Source organism: Stegostoma tigrinum, chromosome 16 (assembly GCF_030684315.1).
Source record: "Stegostoma tigrinum isolate sSteTig4 chromosome 16, sSteTig4.hap1, whole genome shotgun sequence".
Classification (NCBI taxonomy): Eukaryota; Metazoa; Chordata; class Chondrichthyes; order Orectolobiformes; family Stegostomatidae; genus Stegostoma; species Stegostoma tigrinum.
Window position 1 is genome coordinate 832,314 of NC_081369.1, and position 23,149 is coordinate 855,462.

Below are 23,149 nucleotides of genomic sequence, written 5' to 3' on the forward strand. Positions count from 1 at the left end.
ACAGAAGTTAGAGCTTTGATAGTCGAAGACACAACTGCAAAAGTGGGGATGAGCAAACTAGAAAAAGTATAAAGCAGAACTGTAGTATTCTTAAAGATCGTAGTTCTAAAGTAGGTTGCAGGGATAGGGAGAAGCAAGGTAATGGAGGGGTTCAAGTACACAGATGAGAATTTTACAAGTGGATGTGATTCCTGATCAGCAAGTATAAGCATGATGGATTCTTCTTGTCATGTTTCCATATCCTCTCTCACCAATATTCTGTACAAGCTTTAGCTTGAGAATTGAGTACTTTCAAACTTGCAAAAATTTCTGCCAGTAGAAGGCATTCTAGGAAATATTGCCTTCTCATAATCACTGTTGACAGAATTAATTTGGCTGCATCCTTGCATCAGTACATAAGGTCTTGCAGTGGCTGACACCAGTCCCAAGGCGTGTGTTGCACAGTCAAGTTACATTTCACTGGCTGCTGGCAAGAGGCATTGTCGAGGTCATTGGAGAATTTATGTGCCTTTGTTTGTAGAGGCTTTGTCCAATCAACAAGGTAACAGTTGTGGGGTTACAATCCAGGGACTGGACAATATGTAAGAAGTTGTCTCCTGGAGTTGAACATTTTCGTGGAAGAGAGGTTGATGAAAGTGAGCTTTGGCTGTTCTACTCGTAATGTAAATTGTCTTCTTACAACAGGTGGAGCGATGGTGCAGGTACAGATCATTCAGTCTAACAGGCTTCAGACAGCCAGTAAGAGCTTTGCAACCTCTGAGGAGGAGTGTTGGTGGCCGAATGAATATTCCTAGCTGCTAACAGTTCTCATGAAGAGTCACTGGACTCGAAACATTAACTCTGCTTTCTTCCCACAGATTTTTCCAGGCTTGAATTTCATCAGCAATTTCTGTTTTTATCTCTCGTGCTTAAGGAATGGATAGGTTGTTGGTATAAACATGGAACAGCAAGTTTGAGAACATTACATTAAGGTGAGGTATTTTTCTGTGTCATTTGCTTTTCTTTCCATTCCAATCAAAAAATAAACATCTGATGACTAGCATATTACCCAAGAGCTCCGTTAATCTGATATCTTTGGTTACATGGAATAACAAGGGCAGCATGGTGGCTCAGTGGTTAGCACTGCAGTCTCACAGTGCCAGGGATCCGGGTTCGATTCCAGCCTTGGGTGACTGTCTGTGTGGCGTTTGCACATTCTCCCTGTGTCTGCGTGCGTTTCCTCCGGGTGCTCTAGTTTCCTCCCACAGTCCAAAGATGTGCAGGGTAGGTGGATTGACCATGCTAAACTGCCCATAGTGTTCAGGGGTGTGTGGGTTATTAGGGAGGATGGGTCTGGGTGGGATGCTTCAAGTGGCAGTGTGGACCTGTTGGGCCAAAGGGCCTGTTTCCACACTGCAGGGAGTCTAATCTAATCTAAAAAAAATTTCTGAGCAAGAATGACATGAGTGATCCTATTATATGCTGTGGATAAGTCACAAAAGCTGGCCAGTCACGTTGCCCTCCTTAATAAATTAGGTGAGGTTTAGAAGTGGGACTGTTTAGGATATTGCTGGTCTGAATGTTGCTTAATCAATGATGACATGTTCATCTCCAAAGGGTGCCGGATATTTTGGATCAAGTTTTTTGAACAGTTTGTAGCTGTGAACTAACGGGATAATTGGCCCAGGCTTCAGAATTGCAAGTATCTTGCTCATTTCTACAGGCTAAAGTTTGTTAGCTGCTAAGCAATTGTTGGGAAGTACTATATATCCTGTACAGCCATAGGTCCAATTTTCTTTTTAATCCACTCATGGGATGTGGGCACTGCTGGCTGGCCAGCATTTATTTCCCATCCCTGTTGCCCTTGAGAAGCTGGAGGCAAGCTGCCTTCTTGAAACACTGCAGTTCATGTATAGTAGGTTGACCCACAATGCTCTTAGGAACAGTGAATATATTTCCAAATCAGAATGGTGATTGACTTGGAGGAGATTTTGCAGGTGGATGTGTTCCCATATATCTGCTGCCCTTGACCTTCTTCATGGGAGTGGGCATGGATTTGGAAGGTGCTGTCTGAGGATTTTTGATGTATTTCTGCAGTGCATCCTGTAGATCAAACACACTGCTGTTACTGAGCATTGATGGTCGAGGGATTGGAAGTTTTCAACTGTTGTATTCCTAACCAATGACCTGCTCTTGTTAGATACTGAGTTTATGTGGTGAGTCCAGTTGAGTTTCTGGTTAATGGTAAGCCCAAGAATGTTGATAGTAGGGGACTGAGTGAAGGTAACACCACTTAATGTCAAGATGCAGTGATTAGATTGTCTCTTATTGAAGATGGTCATTGTCTGGCATTTGTGTGGCATGAATGTAATTTGCCACTTGTCAGCCCAAGCATGGATGTTGTCCAAATCTTGTCGCATTTGAACATGGGCTGCTTCAATATTTGATGAATTGCAAAAGGCGCCGATTTGTTCATCTAACATACCTGAGTCCACCTGCTTTGTCACTTTTTAACATCTTGACAATGAACAATTGCTTGCTTGTAGTTTGTAAAGTCAGTATATTCTGTAGGTCTTGGAGACCTAATCCTGCTGGGATAATAAGTTGGGTTTCCCTGCCTTCCCAAGAGGGGCTGACGAGTGATTTGATATGGCATGATCTCCCATTGTGTGTTGTAGTTTAGTGAAGTCACTTCTTAGTAACCTGATAATTTTCTATGCTTTTTTGTAGCCATGCAATATATCAGTATTTCCTGCTATTTTATTTGTCTGTCTTCTCCTATGGAATCTGCAGGCCTTTCTTCAGCTTGCAGAATGTAATTTTCAAATGGGTCTGCCTGAAAACAGTTGACTTAAGTTTCACTGAGATATTTAATATCATCTGGTCAACTTGGGATGTAGTTTATCTGACTTGGAATCATATGTGGCACAAAGAAAAATGGTTGTGCTTATTGGAAGTCAGTCATCTCAGCTCCAGGACATCTCTGCAAGAGTTCCTCAGGACAGTACTCATGGTCCAATCACATTCATGTCAGAACTGGGGGTGTCCACCAACAAGTGCACAATGCTCAGCACCATTCGCAACTCATCAGATACTTAAGCATTCGTTGTCCAAAGGCAGCAAGGTCTGGACTGTGTATAGGTTTGGGCAGACAAGTGACAAGTTAAATTCACATCACACAAGTGCGAGGCAATGGCCATCTCCAACAAAGGAGTATGTAACTTTATTCTTTGACATTCAATGGATCACTATCACCAAATCCTCACTATCAACTTCCTAGGAGTTATCATTTCATCAGAAACTGAACTGGACGAGCTGTATAACTATAGTGGCTAAAAGCAGAGACTAGGAATCTTGCAATGAGTAACTTACCTCATATGCCTCCTTAAAGCCTATCCACCATCTAAAAGACACATGTCAAGAGTATGATGGAATACTCCTTGCGTGCACAAATGAGTACAGTTCCAGCAACATTCAAGAAGCTTGACACCACGAAGGTCAAAGTAAGCCACTTGATTGACACAACATCCACAAACATTTACTCATTCTACTGCCGGCACTCAGTAGCAGCAACGTGTACCATCTACAAGATGTACTGTAGAAATTCACCTAGATTTCTTATTCAACAACTTCCTATCCTTGACTAGTCACTTCCAGAAGGATAAGGGCAGCAGATACATGTGAACACCAGCACCAGTTCCTTTCCAAGCCACTCACCATCAGACTTGGGAAATATATCACTGCTCCTTCAGTGTTGCTGGGTCAAAATCTTGGAATTCCTTTCTCTTGGCACTGTGGGTCTACTTACAGGAAATGGACTGCAATCGTCAAAGAATGTATCTCACCACTACCCTCTCACAGGTAAATAGAGATGGTCAATAAATGCTGACCTGGCCAGTGATGCCCACATCCTGTGAATGTATAAAAGAAAATCTTGAGGGAATGTTATTTCTAAAAGTTTTCAACATCTCCACAAACACATCGTAATTTTATGGAGAAAGAGAGAGGTCTGTGATAGCAGTGTGCAATATTGAGTTGAAACTCCTCTTCTGAGTCACTTTTTTGAAGTTAAACATTGACCATGAGCTATTGAGTGAAGAACAACCACAACAGATCTCTTTTATTTCTATTGACAATGTTGGAAACATGGAATAGGATCCTTGGCTGTTTTTTGCAAATTGGTTGGCTAGGTGGTTATAAAAAGACTCCGAGTCCTGCTTGTAACCATGTTTCCATCTCATCCAAACATATAAAGGAGCTATCTGGTCCATCTGGTCAATGGACATCAGATGCAAGCTTTGCGGTCGAGACCCCACAGGGCTCTCTTGAATTCAAACAGTGGAAATGGGCTTCTCCCAATACCCCATACTGACTGATGTGACTCACCTAGACATTGGACAGTAGGGCTCACGTGAACCACCAAAATGGTGCCTCACCCTGGACCTGCAGCACAGGGAAGTATGGCTCACCTGGAATCCCTGATACAAGTGCGTTGGTGAGCAGGGAGGGTAGGCTCACCCAAATGTCTGGCAGAAGGAGTTTTCTAAACTACTTTCTTCGTAAAAGGAGTGATTGGGTAGTGCTTTTTTTTGTGGGATAGTGAGATACAATTTATACCAGCACTTCTGGTGGGGTGACAAAGGGTAAGGTTGATATGCCAATAGAGTGCCCATCAGAGACAACACAGAATGGTGCCAGAGGAATGTAGCAGGCCAGGCAGCCGAGGAGCAGGAAAGCCAACGTTTCAGGTCGGGACCCTGAAACGTCAATCTTCCTGCTCCTCTGATGCTGCCCTGCCTACCACATTCCTCCAGCTCCACTCTGTCTTGTCTCTGACTCCAGCATGTGACGTTCTTGCTATCTCAGAGTTCCCACCAGGCTGCTATTGGAAGGCTCCTTTATGACCATGATAGTTTCATGAGTCAGTGGCTCATTTCCTTGTGGGGCAACCCTGGTGTAAAATCTCCCACCCAGACTAAAGGGCTGGGCAATTTATATTGGAATTAAAGTGTGGAACTGCTACCAGCACCATCTCAAAATTCCAGTCTAATGTACAGGGCAAATGGAATCCTAGAACCAAATAAACAATGCTAACAGAGAGCACAGCTTGTCATAGAGGAAAAATGAGTCATTGTGACGGGTCCTGGATGAAATGGAGAGAGATCAATGTGGCACTAGTTGTAGATAATGCCATTGATAGAAACATTCATATCTCAAAATGGATGGGACCCAGTTAGTTCAGTTGGTTTGTGATGTAGAATGATGCCAACATTGTCGATTCAATTCCCACACTGGCTGAGGCCATGAAGGACTCTTGTTCTCAACCTATCCATTTGCCTGAGGCATGGTGACTCCTTGGTAAAGCACTACCAGTTGTCCTTTTCCATTGACAACAGCCCTTCATTCTGCTAAGACTGTGTCAACTTTGCCTTTAGCTCAAACTGGTTGGGGAGGTGGACTGGATCTTTTACAGTTAGTATCCTAGGGAGTGCCGTATTTGACAGGAATTTGTGACTAAGGTAAGCACATTGTAAATGATTCTTCAAATATTCATGAATATTGGAAACCATTCAGAGTTTGTCAGTCTCAGTGATCTAAATCATGAAATGTGTGTATGCTCTACAATGGAGACAACAATTATTACCTTAGGCTTTAATGTTTTCATGTGCGAAGTACGAAAAGTGAAAATCATGCAACTGTTTTAAAGAAACTCAGACAACATCAACCTAGATTCTACCTCTTTCTTCCATTTCTTGAAGTCTACGTTTCTCCTCAGCTTTTCTCTTGATCGCTGATAAAGCATCAAGACTGTCTTGAATCTTCTTACGCTCGCTCGTTTCCCACTGCATTCGCTCTTCCTTCTCAGCTTTCCACCCACCTCGAGCCCAGGCTTCTGCACATGCCCTGACAGAAAATCAATGGTAGAATGATTAGGCCTATTTAGGCATACAGATGGAGAAGACTAGTGGGAGCTAGTTGGACCAAATGGCAACCTTCCATGTTGTAACTTCTCAGTATTTCCATACAAATGCAAACAGAATACCACAAAGCCAAAAGATTGAGAGTTCAATATCTATCATAACAAATGCTCTTTTTCACAACAGTACATGCCATAGGCTGACAAGAATTTCTTACCTTATGTCACTACCTTTCCCCACTTCCCACTTGATTTCTTTCCCTTCTCTCTCCTCTTCACTGTGTGATTCTGCTTCTCATTCCTACAGATTGTTTATAAAATCCATTAAAGATGTGTCCAGCATTTACTACCCATCCATAGATGTTCCTAAGAAATGGATGTGAGCTGCCTTCTCAAATTGCTGCAGACTGTGTAATGAAAGTTCGCCCACGGTGGTTATGTAGAGAATTTTAAAGAGTTGACTTACTTTAACAAATGAAGGAATAACAATATAGTTCCAAGACAGGATGAAATGTGACTTGGAAAAGAACTCGGACGTACTGATATGCCCACATCCTTGCTGTATTTGCCCTGTTATATAGCTAAATATTGAAAGAGATAACTTGTGATTTACAGGCTGGCACCACATAGAAAGAGCACATAAACTACTTGAACTATTATAGAAGTCCAACTTATTCATGAACGGCCTTTGGAGAAGAGTACCTACTACTCTGACTCACTGCTATCATCTAGGGTCTGTTATGGATGCCTCAGACTGATGCAACCAGGAAATAGGTAATGGTTATACATTAACTCAGGGGTAATCGGGTGAGCATTTGATTGGGTATGCCATGTGGAGAATATGTAATCATGGTGTTGGCATTTGTGTTCTTTGATTTTGACGAGAAAAGTATATGACTGGACTCATCTAACCAGCATTTCAACTTCTGGTATTTATCAATCGTAAAAGAAGGTAGTTAACTGTTTGTAAATCAAGGATTGAAAACCAAGCAGTACTTTAATCAAAGTACCATAAAACCCGGACAGTGTGGAAGCAGGCTATTTTGCCTAGTGAGTCCACACAGACCCTCCAAAGTTCCTAACCAGACCCACACCCTATCCAGTCCCTGTAACCCTGCATTTCACACGGCTAATCCACCTAGCCTGTAAATCCCTGCACACTATCATCAATCAAAAAATGTACAGATTAGGTATTTTGGCCATGCTAAATTGCCTGTAATGTACAGGGGTGTGAGAATTAGATGAATTACCCATGAGAAACGCAGGATTATGGGGAAGGGGGTAGGGGTATGAGTCTGGGTGAGATGCTGTTGCGGAGGGCGCTATTGGCTTGTTGGGCCGATTGGCTTGCTTCCACACTGTAGGGATTCTATGATTCTATGAATTTAGCATGGCCAATCCACCTAACCTGCAAATCTTTGGACTGTGGGAGAAAACTGAAGCACCCAGAGGAAACCCATACAGACACAGGGAGAATATATAAACTCCACACAGTCACCTGAGGATGGAATTGAACCCAGGTCCCTGGCACTGTGAGGCAGCACTGCTAACCACTGTGCCACTGTGCCATCAAGTTGTTTCAGAAAATCTTTAGAAAGATCCAATCTAAACGCAATGTAGCAGGGTGTGATTATCCATGCCTGTTTTCTGAAAGCAAACTGTAGACTTGTTTTCCAAAGAAGAAACAAGGCTTTGGCAGTTTCATTATGATATAATATTAAGGTAAGAAACAAAGATTTCAGAGTTGGAGGCTGACAGTTTAAACACAGATTAAGATTTGGATACATTATCAACTTATATGTAAAAGATCTATTAAAAATATGGTTTACTCATGATGCATGATTAAACTTACGTAATGAAAATACTTCCACATAAGAATACATATCAGAATTCAGTAGTTTTATGCAAGATTGCAAAAATTCTAGTTAAGATTCCCCAATCTGAGCTGGCATTTACGTTATTAGACTTAAGTGTCGAAGTATCCAGGCTCCTAATGTTATCTGGTGATAACAAAAACTGAAATTGGTGGAAAAGCTCAGCAGGTCTGGAAGCATCTGTGGATAAAGATCACAGTTTTGAGTTCAGTGACCCTTCCACAGAACAGAGGACGTCAGAACAAAGTTTTGTAGTTGGATAGACTCTGAAACAGTTCCTTGAAGTGAAGGGTAGCTAATATAACACTACTACTTAAACGAACTGGTAGAGAGAAAACAGGGAAATATAGGCTAATTGGTGTGACATTGATAATGGGGACCTTATCAAAAGTCTTCTGATGGTCCAAGTAAATCACATCAACTAACTTCCCCTTTACCAACTGACTAGTTACACCCCCTCAGACATCCATGCTGACGCTGTCTGATCCTGGGGAAAACGCTTGAATCCATCATAAAAGATTTAATAGTAGAGCAGTTGGAAAACAGTGACAGGATCAGACAGAGTCAGCATGGATATTTGAGGGGGTGTAACTAGTCAATTGGTAAAGGGGAAGTTAGTTGATGTGATTTACTTGGAGCATCAGAAAACTTTTGATAAGTCCCAAATGAGAAAATAAAAGTAAAGTAAAAGCACATAAGACTAGAGATAGTCCACTGACATGGGTAGAGAATTAGTTAGCAAATAGGAAACAAGGACAGAACAGAAGTGGCTTTTTTCGAGTGGCAGTCCAATAATCATGAACAAAATGAATACTTTTTTTGCAAAAAAAATCACCATCTCCTAACACACTCTACAATAGTTGTTCAACTTGGGAAGTTAAATCATTCCATTGAGTGAAATATGACTGGTTCATTGTTGCAGGGTCAAGAACCTGGAATTTACTCCTTAACAGCATTGTGGGTCAAGCTACAGCACACAGACTGCAGAGGCTCAAGGCAACTCACCACAACCTTTCCAAGGGGAACTACAGAAGGGGAAATAAATGCTGGCCCAGCCAGTGATACCCATGTCACATGAGTGAAAAGAAAAGATGGCAAAATTGAAGTGATGCTTCAGTGCAGGCCTTTCATTTTGGAAACAAAATGACTGTTAAGTTTTCAAAATGGCCAACTTTCTTTGTCCAAAGCATGCTGTTCAAGGGAAACTTATTCATGAATTTACAGCGCATCCTTATATGGTGATTCTCAAGATTTCCCTTCTTAATTATCAATATCCATTGGTAGTGTACAAAGCCAAATACTATTGTCTTTTGCAGTTGTGAACAGAAATTAATTTTCCTATTCCATGTCAAAGCTATACATTTTTTGTTTCTTATCAGGTGAACCAAGTTCATCACTCATCATTAATGGTTCATCTTGAAGATCATGAAATCACTCTGTTGTTGATCACTCTAAAGGTTGGCTTTTGGGTCTGCATATCTTGAACATCCAGAATGTTACAGCTTTCAGGTGGGAGGTCACTCCTATGGTTACAACTTGTTTTCAAAGACATAGAAGCAGAAATAGGCCATTCAGGCCAGCTGCTCTACCATTCAATCAGATCATGGCTCGTCTGATACTCCTCAACACCACTTTCCTGCCTTTTCTCTCAAAACCCTTAATTACCTTACTAATTAAAAATCTGTCGATCTCAGTCTTGACTACACTTAATGATGCAGCCTCTAATGGTCCTCTGCACTAAAAAATTCCACAAATTCAAGAGCCTTTGAGAGAAGTTCAACCATTGAGGTGAGCCAGAAAGTTAAAATTTGTGATCCAATTATGAATTTTTGCATTGTGTGTGCAAAGTGTGACACAATTGCCAAATTTCCCTGACCCAATGAAACAAAGAGCTGCATTGTTGTGTGATACTGTTTTTGAAAATAATAACAAGCATGCATTTATGATGTTGTTTTCAAATTTATTGTTCAAAAGATGTATTTTATTCAGATCAGGCATGCATTAATTTATCCCTGTCATTTTCAGTGTAGTTTTACCTGTTACAGGAACAATTACAAAAAATGAGTAAAAGGTTTGCAGCAGCTGTGCAAAGCCCTGGTTATTTCACAATGGGAGGGCTAGGTGTTGTTTTGGGAACAGCACCTCATAAAGGGTCAATATTCATCTTGAGTTTCAGAGGAGGCATATTAATGAGTTTGGTGGGTTTAGGAAATTGAAGGTTGTCCACCTGCAGTTCATGGCACTAATTCTCCTCAGTGTACAGTCAGGTTCATGTTCATCAGGTTAAAATCTCTTGTGTTTGAACTGAACATGTTGGTATTTGGTGCTGCCACTCCTACCGCCCAGGTTTGACTGATTTTGACCCAGCAACTATGAAGGAATGGAGAAATATTTTCAAGATAGGGTGGTGAGTGGCATGGAGGGGAACTTGCAGGTGGTGGTATTCCCATGCATCTGCTGCCTTCCAGATGGTAGTGATCGTGAGTTTGTAAGGATCATTGGTGAATTTCTGCAGTGCATCTTTTAGACAATACACACTGCTGCTACAGAGTGTCAGTGCTGGAGGGAGTGGATGCTTGTGGATGTGGTGTCATTCGAGAGGGTCACTTTGTCCTAGATGATGTCAAGCTTCTTCAGTGCTGTTGGAGTTGCATTCATCCAGGCAAGTGGGAATCCTGACTTGTACCATGTTGATGACGGACTTTGGTAAGTCAGGAGCTGAGTTACTTTCCACAGTATTCTTAGCATCTGATTTGCTCTGGTGGCCACTGTGTTTATATGGGGAGTCCAACTGAGTTTCTATTCAATGGTAACCCCAAGAACCATGATAGTGGGGAATTCAAATGATGGTAACACCAGTGAAATGTTAAGGACCAGTGGTTAGATTATTGGAGATTGTCACTGCCTGGCATTTGTATGATGAAAACATGACTGCCTGGATATTTGTCTAGTTCTTGTTACATATCAACATGGACTGCTTCAGCATTTGAGGAGTAGAGAATGGTGCTGAACATTGTGCAATCAACGATGAACATCCCCCCTTCTGACCTAATGATGGAGGGAAGGTCATTGATGAAGCAGCTGAAGATGATTGCACCAGAGACAGTACACTAAGGAACTCCTGCAGAGATATCCTGGAGCTAAGTGACTGGCCTTCAACAAATACAACCATCTTTCTGTATGTCAGGTATGACTCCAACGAGACCAGAGTTTGCCCCTGACACCCACTGATTCCAATTTTGCTGGGGCTTCTTGATGCCAGATGTAGTCAAAGGAAGCCTTCATGTCAAGGGCTGTCACTACCACGTGACCTCTGGAATTCAGCTCTTTTGTAGGTTGATCCCCTAGCTTGATGCTAATCATTTAGTGGGGGATATGCTGGACCATGAGGTGCAGGTTGTGCTGGAGTACAATTCTCCTGCAGTTGATGGCCCACAACACAGAATCACTTTGGTGCAAAAATAGGTCATTCAGCCCAACAGGTATTGATCTTCCAAAGAGCATCCACGGCTAATCCACCGACTGTGGGAGGAAACTGGAGCACCTAGTGGAAAACCCACGTAGACACAGACAGAACATGCAAACACAGTCCCCCAAGGCTGTAATCAAACCCAGGTCCCTGGTGCTGTGAAGCAGCTGTGCTCACCACTGTGCTACCATGCCACCTGATCTAACATCTCATACTTGCTCAGTCTTGTGTTGCTAGATCTGTTTGAAGTCTGTCCCATTTAGCACAGAGAAAGTGCCACGCAACACAATGAAGGGTATTCTTGGTGTGAAGCGGGACTTCGTTTCCATGAGAACCGTGTGGCAGTTATTCTTACTGGCACTGTCACAGATAAATGCATCTGCAGTCGGCAGATTGGTGAGGCTGAGGTCAAGTATGTTTTGTTCTCTCACTGCCTGCTGCAGATTTGGTCTGGCAGCAATGTCCTTCTGGACCCAACCAGCTCGAACAGTGGTGCGGATGCTGATACATTCTTGGTGATGGAACTTGAAATCCCCTCCCAGAATACATTTTGTGTCCTTGCTACTCTCCATGCTTCCTCCAAAAGTTGCTGAACCTGGAGGAACACTGATTCATTAGGTATTGGATGGCGCTACATGGTAATCAGCAGGAGGTTTCCTTACTCATGTTAATCTGAAGCCATGAGACTTCGTGAGGTCTGGAGTCAATGTTGAGGACTCCCACGGCAATTCCCGCCCAACTATATACCATTGTGCCTCCACCTCTGCTAGGTCTGGTGAGACCAGATATATCCAGGGATAGTGATAGTGGTGTCTGGTGTCTGTATGATTCTGTGACCCTGACTATTGCAGGCTGTTGCTCTCCCAATTTTAGCACCAGCCCCTCAGATGTTAGTAAGGAGGACTTTGCAGGATTGACACGGCTGTTTCTCCCATTGTTTTTTCTGGTGCCTAGGTCAATGCCAGGTGGTCCATCAGGTTTCACTCCTTCACTGAGACTTTGTAGCAATTAATACAACTGAGTGGCTTGTTGCGCCATTTAGAGGGCAATTGAGAGTCACCCACATTACCATGGGTCTAGAATCAAATATAGAGCAGATCAGGTGAGGATGGCCGATTTCCATCCCTAAAGGATATTATGTTTTTTTGACAATTGAAAAAGATCATCAGTAGCTTCTTAATTCCTGATATGTTTTATTGAATTCAAATTCCACCATCTGCTGGGGTGGGATCTGAACACGGGTCCCCAGAATATAGCTGAGTTTCTGGATTAATCATCTGCAAACGTCTGGCAAGCCACAAGAAATCATTCACAGATAGTAAAGTAATTAAAGTAGAAATGGCTGCTGTTATTGACTCTTCATCAAAGACTTTATGAACAAAGATGAAATAATAAGACAACCTACAGCATGTCACTTGGTGATTCTACAATAGCAAGCCATGTGGAATCTTTGACTGAAGATGTCTTTCAGCAAACAAAAGTGGGACGTGAAGGATTGTGAAAGGATTCCCGCTGAAGTTTGATGAAGCCGTTAACTTGATTGACAGTCTAGCTGATCGTTTTTGTGTGCATGGTGTTTAAGGACATGACAACTAAAGATGACTGTTAGGACTTTTTGCCCTTAAAGAAAACAAAAGGTAGGATATTTACAACAAATTCGAAAGGTATGTGGCTGAGAAAAACATTCGAATTAAGGCACTAATTTTTCATCACAGCTAATGGCACATCAGACATGTTCGGCACCAACGTGGGCTTTGTTGCATTTTTCAGGAATTAATCTGATTTCCCCTCTTTTGTCAATTACCATTGTGAAGTGTACTAGCAAGATTGGTGGGTAAAATTATGGGGCTTTCTCATGTAATGAAAGTTCCTGTTGAGATTATAAGCTCAATTCAAGTAAGTTCCCTTCAGCATCACTTGTTCAAATCCTTATTATTGAACTTGATGCTGTTAACAGTGACAGCCCTCCAAGCTGCTGTGATGTAGTTAAGTCGAGAGAAGGTCCTGCTAAGATTTTTTGATCTAATGTCCAAATTCACCACTGACCCAAAATCAAGGAATGAAGTATGCTGTGAGCTATCAGTCAATGTATCGTGGAACTGAACTTTGAACTGCAAAGAAAGGAAAGAGACTTTGTGCTTCTGACTCGTATTGTGAAGGCATTGAAATTGAAGCTGGGTCCTCCCTGTTAAAAAATAAAATACTCCTATCCTTCTCAATTCTGGAGCAAAATTAATAGAAACAAAGACAAAGAAAAATTGTTTCATGGGAAAACCTCTGTGCCCACTTGAGAAAGTTAGCAGAGGGATTCAACAATTTCAGGAAATGTGATGATATAAATCATCTTATTTGTCTCTGATCCATTCCTTCAAGCAGACATTGATGGGTGGGCTGTCAAATTCTTTCAAAGTTTTGATTTCCAATGTAGTTGAAATAAAATGAAAATATTTACTACACAAAGTAATGTTGACATGAAACTCAGGTCAATGACAGTGATTGTTTTGGGGGACTTCTAAATGGAGAAAATTACCCACTCCAGATAGCGTGCAGTCATAGATGTCACACAGGGACTTGATAGTAGAGGACAAAATGAAGAATTCTATTTGTGATTTTAGATACATGTAGCACTAAAAATAAACTGTTTATTCAGTATTTTCTTAAAGGTAGACCCTGGGCTGCACTTAAAATCAAAAAGTGGTCTAGTGCTTAAAACAATTGGGACTACAGCATTATAGCATAAAAATGCACAGATACTAGAGTGATTATTAATAAATTAAATGAAATACAATAGCAATAGCAAGTCAGGTGATGTGTGGCAGCAGCAGCATGTAGGAGCTGCTGGACACCAAGGTGATACAGAGGAAAAACATCTGTAGCAAGTGTTTGTAACTCAAGCAACTTTGGATCTGAGAAAAGATGCAGCAGCTTCCAAAACTGAACTGGTGAAGTCTTACTGGGCAAATGAATAGTGTGGCCATTCAAATTAGGCCAGATACCTTTTCTTGAGGTCTTATAATGATTAAAGCTCCAAGGGAGAATATACTATCCGTTGGCAAACCTGTGAAGGGTTCTGGAATGGTTGTAGTGAGGTTAAAAAGAGCCACACCAGCAGAGAGATCGAAGACCAATTATGAATCTGTATGGGATTCAGGAGCAGTAGCAGTGAGGTTAAAAGGAACAACAGAGTGGACCTATCCCAAGAGTAGACACACTAACAGTGTACCTGAGATATGGTCTGCAGTGGTGGCAATTTGGGCTTAAAGGAGCAGTAAGGGTAGAGAGGTCCTAGCAGCTGATAAATAAATTTGATTTGGTTAAGGTGGCTTGAGGATAATGAAGGAGCAAAGGGAGGAAATAGCTGAGGTATTGGCCAAAATTTTCCAGTTCTCCTTTTGTATGAGGCTCAAATTGAAAATGTCACAGCCTTTTTTCGAAAAGGGTTTAAACATAATCCCATCAATTATAGCCCAGTCAGTTTAACCAGTAGGAAAGCTTTCAGACATGTTAATTCAGAACAAAATTAATAGTGACCTCAGCAAGGATGGAAGCTGTAAAGAAAGCTGGCAGTGATCATTTACAGGCCAGTTGTCTCTAACCATCTTGTCGAGCTTATTATGAAATGTTGAGAAGAATGATGAGGGAAGTGCAGTTGATGCAGTGTACCTGGATTTGAGAAATGTAATATAGTGCTAAATAATTGAGCATTTCAACAAATTTAAAACCAATGAATAAGTGAGGCAGTGACAATGTTGCTAAGTAATGGGAAACAGAATCTTCAACAGTTATTTGTTAAACTGTAGGATGGCACCCAAAATGGTTCAGGATAGGTATCACTGTAAGGGGGCTGGATAAGTGACACTGTGAAGGGTCAGAATGGGTGACACTGTTAGGAGTAGGATGGGTGCAATTGTTAGTTTGGGGTCAGGTTCAAAACCACAGTTTATGGATTCATATTGATAATCTAAACTTGGATGCTCAAATTTGAAGTTTGCAGATGGGACAAAACTTGGAAGTATCGTGCACTAAAAGAAGGATAGATGTGGAGTTCAGGAGGGCATAGTCAGTTTGGTAAAATTGGAAGACACATGGTAGATGACATTTAATGTAGAGAAGTGTGAAATAATACCTCTTGGTAGGAGAAGAAAGGAGAAACAATACAAATGAAAGGATACAATTCTAAAACAGCTGCAACAACAGAGAAACCTGGGATATAAGTGCACAATCTCTGAAGGTGGCACGAAAGGCATACGCAATCATCAGTTTTACAAATTGAGACAGTAAGTTATGATGAATCTTTATATAATACTGGTCTGGCTCAGAAATTGGAGGATTGTGTCTAGTTCTGGGCACTACACCTTATAAAGAATTCCAATGTTTTCAAGACAGTGCAGGAAAGATTCACTACAATGGCCCAGAAATGAAGAACCTTAGTTCCATGGATAGATCAGTATAGCTGCATGTTCCCAAAAAAGGTTGAGAAGACATTTGATAGAAGTATTTAAACATAATGAGTCTGTGCTACATCTATTTACGCCTCATCTCCTCATTACAATTAGATAGCAGTGCGGTCCTCACCAGACTGCCCTATGGTCATTCTTTTGATTTTCCTGCTAACTCTTGCAGTGATTAAACATGGCTTTAGCTAACTCAAGTGCCATTCAGACATCTACCTGTCTTTTGGAAAAACTGGTCTGTCATCCAGGTAGGTCAGATGATGCAAGCGCACAGTCACAACCTTCCTATAGTTTGAGATTTTCCTAATGACTTCATTGCCCATCAGATTCAACACGTGCTGTGGAAAACAGAATAAAAACGATATTTAATGACGAGTCTGGCAACATGTCAGTCTCCACAGCATGTCATCACTTGTAGCACATCTGAAATTAATGGAAACATTGCAACAAGGGAATATATCAGCAGCCAGAGATTTTCGCGAGGTCATGAAATAAACATTATAGAACAAACATTCTAGCATTTCTTTGGACACATAATACCAATTTGTGAATGTGTTCTATGTTTTAAAAGTACATCTATTGAATATGAATGATCTTTTTGGTACAGCTCTTGGTGAATCAGACAACACGGAACTGTAAAAGAGTCACAGTTGACTTGAGACTTTAACTCTGTTTCTATCTCCACAGATGCTGTCAGATCTGCTCAGCATTTCAATGTGCTTCACTCTTCTTGTTTGCTGTTTTCACAGTGAGGCTGTTATTAAGTCTGAGATAATAGGAACTGCAGATGCTGGAGAATCCAAGATAACAAAGTGTGAAGCTGGATGAACACAGCAGGCCAAGCAGCATCTCAGGAGCACAAAAGCTGACGTTTTGGGCCTAGACCCTTCATCAGAGAGGGGGATGGGGTGAGGGTTCTGGAATAAATAGGGAGAGAGGGGGAGGCGGACCGAAGATGGAGAGAAAAGAAGATAGGTGGAAAGGAGAGTATAGGTGGGGTGGTAGGGAGGGGACAGGTCAGTCCAGGGAAGACGGACAGGTCAAGGAGATGGGGTGAGGATAGTAGGTAGGAGATGGAGGTGCGGCTTGGGGTGGGAGGAAGGGATGGGTGAGAGGAAGAACAAGTTAGGGAGGCAGAGACAGGTTGGATTGGTTTTGGGATGCAGTGGGTGGAGGGGAAGAGCTGGGCTGGTTGTGTGGTGCAGTGGGGGGAGGGGACGAACTGGGCTAGTTTTGGGATGTGGTGGGGGAAGGGGAGATTTTGAAGCTGGTGAAGTCCACATTGATACCATTGGGCTGCAGGGTGCCCAAGTGGAATATGAGTTGCTGTTCCTGCAACCTTCGGGTGGCATCATTGTGGCACTGCAGGAGGCCCATGATGGACATGTCATCTAAAGAATGGGAGGGGGAGTGGAAATGGTTTGCGACTGGGAAGGTGCAGTTGTTTATTGCGAACTGAGCAGAGGTGTTCTGCAAAGTGGTCCCCAAGTCTCCGCTTGGTTTCCCCAATTACAATGGATGCAGTATACCACATTAGCAGATGTGCACGTGAACCTCTGCTTAATATGGAAGTCATCTTGGGGCCTGGGATAGGGGTGAGGGAGGAGGTGTGGGGGCAAGTGTAGCATTTCCTGCGGTTGCAGGGGAAGGTGCCGGGTGTGGTGGGGTTGGAGGGCAGTGTGGAGCGAACAAGGGAGTCACGGAGAGAGTGGTCTCTCCGGAAAGCAGACAAGGGTGGGGATGGAAAAATGTCTTGGGTGGTGGGGTCGGATTGTAGATGGCGGAAGTGTCGGAGGATGATGTGTTGTATCCGGAGGTTGGTGGGGTGGTGTGTGAGAACGAGGGGGATCCTCTTTGGGCGGTTGTGGCGGGGGCAGGGTGTGAGGGATGTGTTGCGGGAAATGCGGGAGACGCGGTCAAGGGCGTTCTCGACCACTGCGGGGGGGAAAGTTGCGGTCCTTGAAGAACTTGGACATCTGGGATGAGCGGGAGTGGAATGCCTCATCCAGGGACCAGACGCGGCGGGGCGGAGGAATTGGGAATAGGGGATGGAATTTTTGCAGGAGGGTGGGTGGGAAGAGGTGTATTCTAGGTAGCTGTGGGAGTCGGTGGGCTTGAAATGGACATCAGTTACAAGCTGGTTGCCTGAGATGGAGACTGAGAGGTCCAGGAAGGTGAGGGACGTGCTGGAGATGGCCCAGGTGAACTGAAGGTTGGGGTGGAAGGTGTTGGTGAAGTGGATGAACTGTTCGAGCTATTAAGTCTCTTTCCTTTTATACCTCTATCCTTCCTTTCTTCTCTACCAACGTCTTTGAATTTTCCAAATTCCTTGCACATATATATTCTTTTTCTGTCTCCCTCCTCCAATGTGTTAAAGGAGAAAAGCAATGTGGTTAACGATACAGTAGAGATGGTATGTACCACATTTTCTGGTCACTGGTATAGACAAGACTGGACAGCAAGCCACCATATCTTGTTTCCTAAAGCATTGGGCCATCTTTGAGCCACTACTAGCCCAATGCTGCATGGGGAGGCATTGCATGTCAGCACCAGATCTTGCATGAGATCATAGTGTGCCAACACATTAGTGGTGATAGCTACTTCTTCATTTCTCCAAAGGCTATATCTTGGCTACAAGACCATTTCCAAGACTGATCTTTATCAATAGCAGATGCAAAACTGCCAGGATGAAGGCCGGGTTACAAATGAGCTTTCTGTAATAATTGACAAATCCTAACAAAGACCTAAGCTCCGCTACAGGCATGGGAACTGTGGCACCTTTGATTGCCCTAACTTTACCTTCCAATGGGTGTAACCAGTCTTGTCAACACCGCAGCCCAAGTAGGTCACTTGGGGTGCCTGGAACATGCATTTTCCCTTCTAAGGTGGGCACCCGCCTTGGAGAAATGTCTAAGTGCTCTTTATCGATCTTCCATGTATGAACATCCAGATAAACTGTGATTGGGAGGTAGTCCTTGTAAAATACTCTCCATCATCTGCTGAATAATGGCATAGTCTGAAACTACCAGAAAAAGCAGTCTTGTATATTGGTACAAACCCTTATGGGTATTAATTAAAGCATATAGGATAGTGTAGGGGGAGGGGCTTGGATTAGTTCACAGGTCGGCGCAACATCGAGGGCCGAAGGGCCTGTTCTACGTTGTATTGTTCTATGTTCTATATTTCTGGGAGTCCTTAACTGACCACATCAGTAAGTAGGCATTGTTCACGTCCTGCTTTGTGAAAGATAGCTCCCCGCTGCCAGCTTTGCATACAAGTCCTGCATGTGAGGGATTGGATATTTATCCAGCTGTGAGAGGTGGTTTACCATTTATTTAAAATCCCCACAAAGGCAAACCAACCTATCAAGCTTCACAACTGGGATGTCTAGTGCTGCCCATTCTGCAAACTGTACTGGTTTGATGATTCCGTTCCAACCTCCTGATCTGTGCATCTAATTTTGCACACGAGGCGGATGGCACTGGGTGGGCCACGTAGAATTGTGGAATTGCTTCCTGGTCAACATGTAAGGAGGTCTTGTCTCCCTTGAAAGTCCATAGATCTTCCTGAAAAATCTCTAGATATTTAATTAGAACTTCACTGGACAGCCATTTTCTAATCGAAAAATGTTGAATCAATGAAGGCAAATCTTTCTCAACCAATTTCACCTCATCAGGCTTGGGCCTTTTACTAGAATCAGTGGAAACTAAACCAACTACTTCTCATATGAGACAGGAACCAAAATTGTGCCGTTAATGCGTAAAGGTTCTCCTATATAGATTCTCAGTCTAGCCATGGTCTCACACAAGCTTGAAGTGTGGAGTCCAGAGTGAATTTTGTTTAAGGCTGACTCTGCAATCACTAATACAGCCACGCCGGTGTCAACCTCCATTACAACCAGATGCCCATTTAACCAGACATTTATTTTGACTGGTTTTGATTTGGATGTTGCTAAGCAATTTAACTGTTCTAAGCCAGATGTAGGTGCACTTTCCGGGGCGTGCATTCTCCTGGACACCAGCCTACAAGTTCTTTTACTTAATTCAGGCCTAGTGGGAGTCTATTGTTGTCTCGAGTTAGCATACCAATAGCAACTATAATGGCTTGCCAGCCCGGATCAGGTGAAATCTTCACCTGACAAAACAGCAATGCTCCAGAAGCTTGTGATTTCAAATGAACCTGTTGGATTATAACCTGTTGTTGTGTGATTTCTGACTTTGTCCACCCCAGTCTAACACTGGCACCTCCACAACATAAGCTGAGGGAGCAATTTCTCACCTTCTGATTGGGTACTTTACAGCCTCTGGACTCAACATGGAGTTCACCAACTTCAGACTGCGAATTCTGTCCCAAAAAGCCAACAATCAATTTATATGCAATTGTCTGACAAAACTGCGGTCAGACGTGTATCACACTGAAATCTAAGCACTTGACAGGCTTCATAAAAAGAGGCAAACAAAAATGAAGAACTTCTGCTGCCATATAATAAAATAGCTCCACGCAATGTGACTATGGTTTCCAATGCTGGGTACCAGACAGCTTGGGAGGGTGTTCAGGTGAGGTTTAGTATTGTGGCTCTGGGGTTGACGGGTTACAGGGGAATTGTGTGTGTCGCACTGGTACAGACCCAATTTGTCCAACCTTTCCTCATCAAATAAGTCTCATACCTTAGACCAAAGACTGTGATCTCATCAACGCTATTTATAAATGCAGCAAAACATCACTATTGCATTTGATTCCCGTACATCAAATACAACATCCCACTTGTTATCCTAACCATTTATGTAACTGCATACTAACTTCTTGTGACTTATGTATCAGCATATGGTACACATTAACACAGGCTGTAGGTCTGCGCACAGACACTGCCACGGGCTGCAGGTCTGCGCAGACACCGCCACGGGTTGCAGATCTTCACATATATACCAGTGCAGGCTCCAGATCTGCACATTTATACCAGCACGGTTCCAGGTCTGTACCTAACCCCCAGCACAGACTCCAGATCTGCATGTACACACTGGCACTGGTTCCAGGTGTGCATGTACATACCAGCTTCAATCGGGCCTTTTGTTCATCTCTCTCACTTTTCATTTCCTTCTGTCATTACTTCTTGCTCAACTTTTCTGTCTAGACAGACTCCAATATTAATAACTGATTGAATATCTTGCTGCATGATTTGGTTACTGTCTTTTTATAATACTCATAAATCTGGTAAAATGCTGTTTGGTCTATTTGTGGTATTCTCCATGTTAGTTTGAAAAAATTGTTACGAGGAGATACAAAGCCAAAGCTTTCGGTATTGCACCATTTAGATTGACAGCAACCTGATAAGGGAGCACCAGTTTGTACAGTATGAGAAGGTGTGGACTGATTGAACGAGGATTGGCATGGAGATGCAGCAGAAACTTAATTGTCAATCCTAGTTAGCTGGGGGATAGAAAAATACTCAGGCCAAGCAGGTGGAATCTGAATGGTCAAAGTTTTACTTTGGGTGATTCAGCAGGGATCGGCAGTTACCATGACCCTTTCCTCGATGAAGAAGTCATACTATGTATAGATCAGTTCCATTTCCCTTCACCAATCACTCAGTTACCGCAAGACTGACAAATAAACTTAAATTGGTTTCTGATGTACTTCTTAGCGCAGTTGGGATTATTAAGTAAATGCTAACCAATAACAGAATCACATTTAATATTGAACATGGAAGAGGTGTTGACAAGACTGGTTACACCCATTGGAAGGTAAAGTTAGGGCAATCAAAGGTGCCACAGTTCCATGCCTGTAGCGGAGCTTAGGTCTTTGTTAGGATTTGTCAATTATTACAGAAAGCTCATTTGTAACCTGGCCTTCATCCTGGCAGTTTTGCATCTGCTATTGATAAAGGTCAGTCTTGGAAATGGTCTTGTACAGCAAACAATTGAATAACAATCTGAGCACAGGAGCTGATGCATTCTTGGGAATGGTTCAGTGACAGTCTAAACATGGCAGCTAAGGGTGTATAGGGCACAGCCCAGTGACAGAAACAAAAGAGGTTATGGTGTGTAGGGAACAGCTCTTTGACCGTCTTAGCATAGGTCAGTTTGTAGTATGAAGGAAAAGTTCAGCGACAGTCTGAACACAGGAGCTGGTGGTGTATAGGGTGTGCAGCAATAGTCTGAACATAGAACATAGAACAATACAGCGCAGAAGACGGCCTTCGGCCCTTGATGTTGCACCGACCTGTGAACCAATCTAAGCCCCTCCCCCTACACGATCCCATCATTATCCATATGCTTATCCAAGGACTGTTTAAATGCCCCTAATGTGGCTGACCCATGTGAAATTAAGCATTGGGTAAATGAAAATCACAAAGTGGTTCACCTCTGCCTTGCCGTCTTTCAATTCAGGTAGGATTATTTAAATTTAACAGGATGATCTGAATTAAAATTGAGATCCTTGACCGAAAGAGTTTTCACACATCTTACCATCTTGTCACCAGAGAGGATATCAGTTCAGCATCCATATTCTTCTAGATTTTATGTGGTATTGAAAATTTAAATTCTGCATTCAGTGCAAATAATTCTCAATCCACATTGTTAAGACCTGGGCTGTACATTGCATTGATGTGGAGGTACCAATGTTGGACTGGAGTGGACAAGGCCAAAAATCACACAATACCAAGTTATAGTCCAACAGGGTTATTTGAAGACGCAAGCTTTTGGAGTCTTGCTCCTTCTGACACCTGAAGAAGGGGCGAGACTCTGAAAGCTTGTGTCTTCAAATAAGCCTGTTGTACTATGAGATAGCAAGGACTGTAAATGCTGGAAGTCAGAGTTAATAAAATGTGGAACTGGAGGAGCCAACAGATCAGACAGCATCCAAGGAGCAGGAAGGTCGACATTTCATGTAGGGACCCTCCATCAGGGCTGTAACCTAGTGTCATGTGATTTTTGACTTTGCACATTGCATTGTCAAAGTACAAAGCATTCAACATTTACAGAACTAACAGATACGCTTTACTTACCAGATCAGGCATCACCTCAAAGACAGTGATGATGTCAGGGTCAGTCAGTTTGTTGTGCGAGAGGTCAAGGACACTCAGGCTAGGGCACTGTTTAAGATGTTCAATGTCTTTCACTGTGCTCAAACGGTTGTGAGCCAGCTGCAGTGTTTTGAGTGCTGGCAGGCAGGCTAAGAAGGCAGAAGATCAGGCTGAATTAAGGAGTTACAATTGTCCACGTAATACCACAGGGAAGGCAGTTTCAGATGATGTGCATCAATTTACCAAGGATCGATTGTTCTCTTTAATATTAAAGTACAGTAGTCAAAAGCCCAACCTGGGAAACAGACAAGCCGGTTGCTATTTATCTTGATATGTCCAGAACTCAGTAACAACATCCACTTTTAAACATAGAAAAGCATTCCAATATTGCAAATACTTGTTATGTGATGATCAGAAGTGGAATTGGCGTAGCTG

The 23,149-nt window shown here is 42.6% G+C and overlaps 1 protein-coding gene across 3 annotated transcripts in view; it reads right to left on the reverse strand.

Annotated features, from left to right (window-relative positions):
- Positions 1–23,149, reverse strand: part of dnaaf1 (dynein axonemal assembly factor 1) — an 85,736-nt gene that overhangs the window by 14,301 nt on the left and 48,286 nt on the right. For all 3 annotated transcript variants that reach the window (XM_048546213.2, XM_048546212.2, XM_048546214.2), the window contains 3 exons: positions 22,697–22,863; positions 15,910–16,031; positions 5,717–5,883 (listed from right to left, as the gene is read on the reverse strand). In XM_048546213.2, coding sequence (XP_048402170.1) covers positions 5,717–5,883; positions 15,910–16,031; positions 22,697–22,863 — 456 coding nt within the window. The remainder of the gene's footprint in view (positions 1–5,716; positions 5,884–15,909; positions 16,032–22,696; positions 22,864–23,149) is intronic.